Below are 6,012 nucleotides of genomic sequence, written 5' to 3' on the forward strand. Positions count from 1 at the left end.
TGTGGGATTTGGCCCTGGCACTGTCTCCCCAGCTCAAGTCCAAGACATCCTGCTCAGAGTCCCCAAATCAAAGTACATCAATAGGCCTTTCCCTGAATCGGAGCATGAGGCACGCCACTCCTTCCAATTCAATGCTTGTAGCGCTCTCCTGGATGGGGAGGTGACTGTGCAGTCTTTCACACCCGCTGCTTTAAGACGCCCTGACCTACTCGCTCTGCTGAGCCGTGTTCGCATGGAGCATCCCCAAGACAACCCAGCTAATTTTAACAGTATGTATGGTGAAGTCCAGGTGTCACTGGTTGGGGGAGACATTCTGAAGGGACACTGTGACACCTTCTACGGTCACTGGCGCAACCCGCTAACCAATGAGAGCCTGAGGAAGAAGTTCAGAAACAACGCAGGGGCCGTCCTGCCCTCAGAGAAGGTTGAGATGCTGATTGACGTGGTGGAGGAGCTGGACAGACTTGGGGACTGCAGGGCCCTTCTCGCACTGCTGCAATGAGAACTCAGACATCCACAATGAGAGCAGCACAGAAACCATTGCATATAAATACATTATATCTCAAAACAGTGACAGTAAGATGTATTTCAAATCACATTTGTCCAATATGTCCATATAATGTATTTTTAAATGTTGATTTATACAATAAAAATGTTTGATGCTTATTCACTACAACACCATTTCCACTTTGATATTTTGTCAAGTGTTTTAATTAAAAAAAAATACTTAAAAAAAAACAGTGTCTGAGAAATGAAATTGATGACGTAAGAAAATGGTCTGAGCAAACTAGAATTAACCTAGAATGTTCTCTTTGGCTGACAAAAATACTCCAATCTCTTCCTGTGAGTATTTATCCACACGTACATTAAACACACATTGAAAATGCAAAAAAGCAAGTTGTAAGAGAATGTACAACAAACTGCATTTCCAGAGAATAAAAATATTAAACAGAGAAAAGTAATGATTAATGAGGTCACAAAGTACCTGGGGACCTTTATAGCAGCCCGGGGATCAAATCAGACCTGCGACCCTTTGCTGCGTGTCATCCCCCATTTCTCTCCCACCTTTCATGTCTATCCACTGTCACTCTGAAATACCGGGGGGCGGGATAAGTTAATTACTGCCAGTAATTCATATATAACCATGCAGTTTAATTTCATGCTTAACATTTTAGTGTATTTCAACTGGAAAAAAGCAGGACATTTGCATAGTAAGAAAAGTCCACCTATAACTTTAGCATACAAAAGTGACATTGTCTTGAAATAAATGTGCTTTTCTTGTGTAATTGTTAACATTAGAAATGCAATCAAAAACACATAAATTTTTCTTAAATGAGGAATGGTTCTGGGAAAAGAGAGCTGTTTTCTTCATTCCAGTCTGGGGTATTTGTGTTGGTACTTAGCAATAAATATGCAAAGGAGGAAATGGTCTTGGAGACAAGTGGGTTTTCTTTTAAGCACCTGCCTAACTCATGCATAGCATGGCTCACAGAGAACTCAACAGATCTTAGCCCTGTCTGGGCTGTGTGTGCTTAATCTGGCTGTCTTATTAAGTATAAAGTACTGAAGAAGAGAAGTTTGTGCGTTTATTATTAAAGGGAGTTCTAAACAGTCTAAAAGCAGCTCACAGAGTTCACAATACAACAGAACATGAACTGCTCCACAATCTTGAGGACTAAATAAAAATATTTTTCCATTGTAATTTAACTTTGGTCTCATTTTACAGAGAGAGGGCCACCTAACATTTTGTGTTTTGCAATATTTTCTCTGTATTTCAACCAAGAGGTTAAGCATTGTAGGAGCAGATGACATTCAACTAACTATGTGAAACAGTGTAAATACTGTGGGACATGTTTTGATTATAGATTTATTTAACTTACCATTACAAACTATTAAGCTTTGTTTTAAAATGGGCAATTTGGAGGATATGATCACCCGTATCTTTTGGATAACAAAATGGCCAACAAAATGTTGTGAACATCCACAGCAGTCAACTTTTACTGCCTTTGCGAGAGAATAGAACATAGGCCTCTAAGCAGGGACAACAGGTTATTTACAACTACTATGCCCTGTGTCCTGAATTACAAAAAAAAGACCGCTAAAGATGTGTTGCTCACATAGACTGTAAGAAAGTCTATGGTTGCTCACTGGGTGGAGCGTGGGCCAACCAGAGACCGGGGTTTCTCTAGACCAGCGGGAAGTAAGGAGGAGTGACAATTAGACCTAGCGACAGAGGGTCAGTGGACCGTTAGACACAGACCACTGTTCTTCTCATTGTCTGTAACCAAAAGGGTAAAAAACGAATAATTCCTATGCCGCCATTTGGATGCTACATAGCACTCACCCACCGTTAGTATTGATTACCAAACAGTACAGGATGAGCTTGCACAGACAGATTGGTTTGTGGAATTAAGCTGCCAGTAAGCCCCAGTGTATGTTTATGCTTGGAAAACATGTATGTATTTTCTCTCTCCTCAGTTATAGCTAGGCAATCTAAACTGCTTCTCACACATAGGTTTCAGTTACTTATCCTGTAGCAATGCTTAATTTAAGATTACATTGTTTGCTAGCTAGTTCATTAACTTGCTGTAGCTATTCCTTAACAAAACATTACATTGTTTGCTAGCTGGCACGTTAGCCTCTAGTAAGCAAACAAGAGACATAAGTCTTTGAATTTTAATAGCCACTGAATACTTAATGTTGAACTATTTTATTTTGAAAATGATGTATCGGAATTTATTTGTTCTGAATTTACCTCTTTGAAATTTAAATTTGAATATTCTTGGTATATTTTTTATACATTATATTTATATTATACATATATTATATATTCTTTTTTGGTATTTTAAAAACCTGAATTTCAATACATATTTTTCAATGGTCACAAATTCAGATAAGAAAATACAACTTGTAGAATTTCAGATAAAATAGATTCAAGTTGATCAAATTTGATTGCTAAAATTCAGACTGAAAAAATTCAATATCAGTCAAATTCGACTGCTCAAATTCAGATCGAAAAATTCAAGTTAAATATTCACACAGTAACATCCGGGCTACCAAGGCTAGGAGAAGCAATTGAGCCTGCATACAATCGAACCGACGTCTGGCCTATCAGAGGACGGCCTGTCTGTCATGTGACCCAAGATCTCGGTCGGCACGGATATTGAAGCTGTAAACCGCTGTTAACATGACAGCCAGCGGAAACGACGGTGCTCCGGTAAGTTTGCTGTTTATGTACAACTGAACTCAGGGCTCGACAGAAGTATGTTAGCTAAATATGTTTGGAACACATACCTACGGTTTGTGTGACTCGTGTCTCTGTGGAGGTAGCTAAGTCTGCAGGACAACACGTTATAGCTAGCTAGCTGACGTGAGCGCTCAACGGTGGCTGCCCACTTTTTAACAAAATAAAATTTTGAAAACTGCAAAAAAAAGACTTCAATGGTAGAAGCTCACAGACAGACAGGGAGCCATCAATGTAGATGCATAGGGTTAGAAGGATCAACACGTATAATGTAACGTTTCAACGGGATATTTGTGTGATTTCAACAGCTGTCTATACAGATTACATTAGCTTTAAACATTAGACGTATGGCCATTGCGTTTCTTTTTTTTAATCCTTTTTTTCTTTCTGTGATTTTAGTTTGTATTGTATGTATATTTCTGTCGACAGGGTCACCCTGCTGAGCTTTTGCGATCAGCCAGGAACCTAATGTCCTTATTGGCCGAATCTAAATGGGGAGGAGGTGCAGCCAGTTGGGATGTACCTTGCAGCAGTCAGGATATAAGGTTAAGTGTTTAAATATATATATTTTTAAATCTGTTCACATGGATATTTTTAAACCCGACAATTACAGCCTTTGATGAATGATTATCTTTGGTTACAATACTGCAGGGAACGGAGGTAAATAGGCCAAAATGAGATGACCAAGGCCTTCTCTTCAGATAGAAATGACAAGGTTCAACATTTTATTCTGTGGATCAATTGAATCTTATTAAAAACTCAGTTTGATAGTAATCAAGTTTTAACAGGCTATAATTTCCTACAGGTCTTTTCCCGGTATGTTCACTAAGGGAAAGGGGAAGAGGCGTTTTCCTGCAGTGAATCTTGTTCCAGCTAAAAGGCCTAAACCACTGGAAGTTGCTTTCCACCTTTCGCCAAAACAATATGAAAAAACACCAAAAGAACAAGACCAAATATTCCACTTGCAGGCCGGACTAGGCCACAGGTCTGTTCATCTAGATGAGAGTACAACACATGATGAGGTAAGCACATTCCTTAGATGTATATATTTATGATAGTTGTACTATAACTATGAAGAATTTTGTAAATTAGTCCTACTCCATTACTTTTTGAGTTCTGCAACCAGGACAACCATTTATTAAAATTGTTTGGAAGAAAGTTTCTTATATACCTTAAACATAGTCTGCATTAATGTTTTGGAAAATTATAATCCTTTGGCACAGGTTTTAATTCTGCTTTTTACTGTCTGATGTTCTACTATTATCTTTAATTTCAACAGGTCAGCATCCTTTGTAAGGATACATGCTTATTAATAAAGTTTTATATATCTGCTCTGCTTACAGTTATGTGAAACACTCAACGTTGTCTTTCCTCAATTGGAGGCTGTAACTGGAGGCTGGCTGCTTTGCAAAGCAGGAGGTATGCACAATTTTGTGTGTGTAAACATTTTACATCATATGTAAAGCATGTTCTGATTATTATTTTTTTCATGTTAATGTTTTCTTTAGGAGGAGGGGGTTCCTGAAAGCTTTCCATGGTGGCACCTGATCATACTGGCTACACAGGCAACATCATAAAGGCTGCAAGCCGGGGGGGAAATCTCCACTCTACCTCCTATCAAAGACGAACTCAAAACAACTCCTTTGCAACTAAGTAATGAAGTATTCAGTTGCATGCCTAAGGCAAAGTGCCAAAGGTGTGGAGCAGCCATTCCACTGCAGCTCCTGGTGGAGCAGTTGAAGTCTTGCAACATCATGGATGTTGACAATAATGAAGACAACCTGGTTAATGGGAAGGATAAGAGTGAGCAGGGTGAGAGACACTGTAAAAACTAAATAAAGCATTTTCGATAGATTTGGCATTCAATATGGATGGCTGAAAATCACAATTTTCAATAAGGTTAAATGCTTTTCTTATAAAAATACAAAGCCATAAATTTAAGTGGTCCTTGCTGAAATCTAGATTTTTATTATCTTTGCTAACTTTCTCAGCCCAAGTTCAGGAGCCCTATCCCATCTGCACAAAAATGTTTCCCGTTGACTTCACTGAAGTACATGCTGCAATTTAGGTACATTATATACTGTAATTCTATATATATATATATATATATATCCTGGACTGTCCAGTAGTGAAACAGTTCCAGATGGAAGGTCCTATTCAGGGTTAGCAGCAGGACAAGAAGGTTAGGGGGGGTAAACTGTGGTGATGTAATGCAGTCAAAAGTGGCATGTCACATGGCATAACCTACACCCTATCTGATAATATTAAAACATTATGGTATTGTACTGCTTTTGGTAAATGGCAGTTTCCATTTATTGCACAAAAAAAATGTATTGTCTGATTTTAGAATATGTAATTGCTGAAATATTCTTTCCATAAATTCCATATCCCAAGTCAGATTATTGGTAACCTTTTCATTTTATCTCTTACTAGACTGGTTCACAGTACAAGACCCTTCCAAGGCCGTGTCTCTGTTTCGGGATTCTATTCTTAGCCATCATGAAAGTAAGAATCCCTAACTTCTCAGCATGGATGTTAGAAAGAACCCTGCTGAACAAGACGCTGCGCTCATCTGCTTCTATAAGAAGCCAAATGTGGAATGGGCACGGCCCTTGAATTGCAAACCTGAAGGTAGCTTTGATTTCATGTCAAAGTAGTCAAGGCCTACTTAAAGTATTGCTTTTCTCTTTTACTATATCAACGTCTCCATTGTGTTACAGGTGATGCAGCCGTTGGAGAGGGTGTGAGTTGCTTTTTCCTCTCAACTT

At 38.6% G+C, this 6,012-nt stretch overlaps 1 protein-coding gene and 1 long non-coding RNA gene across 2 annotated transcripts in view; both read left to right on the forward strand.

Annotated features, from left to right (window-relative positions):
- The window catches only part of irg1l (immunoresponsive gene 1, like), a 3,162-nt gene extending 2,607 nt beyond the window's left edge, over positions 1-555 (forward strand). The window contains exon 7 of the mRNA XM_034884436.1: positions 8-555. Coding sequence (XP_034740327.1) covers positions 8-502 — 495 coding nt within the window. The 3' untranslated portion in view covers positions 503-555. The remainder of the gene's footprint in view (positions 1-7) is intronic.
- A 3,527-nt stretch (positions 556-4,082) lies between these two features.
- LOC117951429 lies at positions 4,083-5,772 on the forward strand. The gene is made up of 4 exons (XR_004658188.1): positions 4,083-4,266; positions 4,753-5,056; positions 5,236-5,312; positions 5,678-5,772. It is a non-coding gene; the product is annotated as an uncharacterized LOC117951429 (long non-coding RNA).
- Positions 5,773-6,012: the final 240 nt, after the last annotated feature.

The sequence above is a fragment of the Etheostoma cragini genome, chromosome 10, assembly GCF_013103735.1.
Source record: "Etheostoma cragini isolate CJK2018 chromosome 10, CSU_Ecrag_1.0, whole genome shotgun sequence".
Lineage (NCBI taxonomy): Eukaryota > Metazoa > Chordata > Actinopteri > Perciformes > Percidae > Etheostoma > Etheostoma cragini.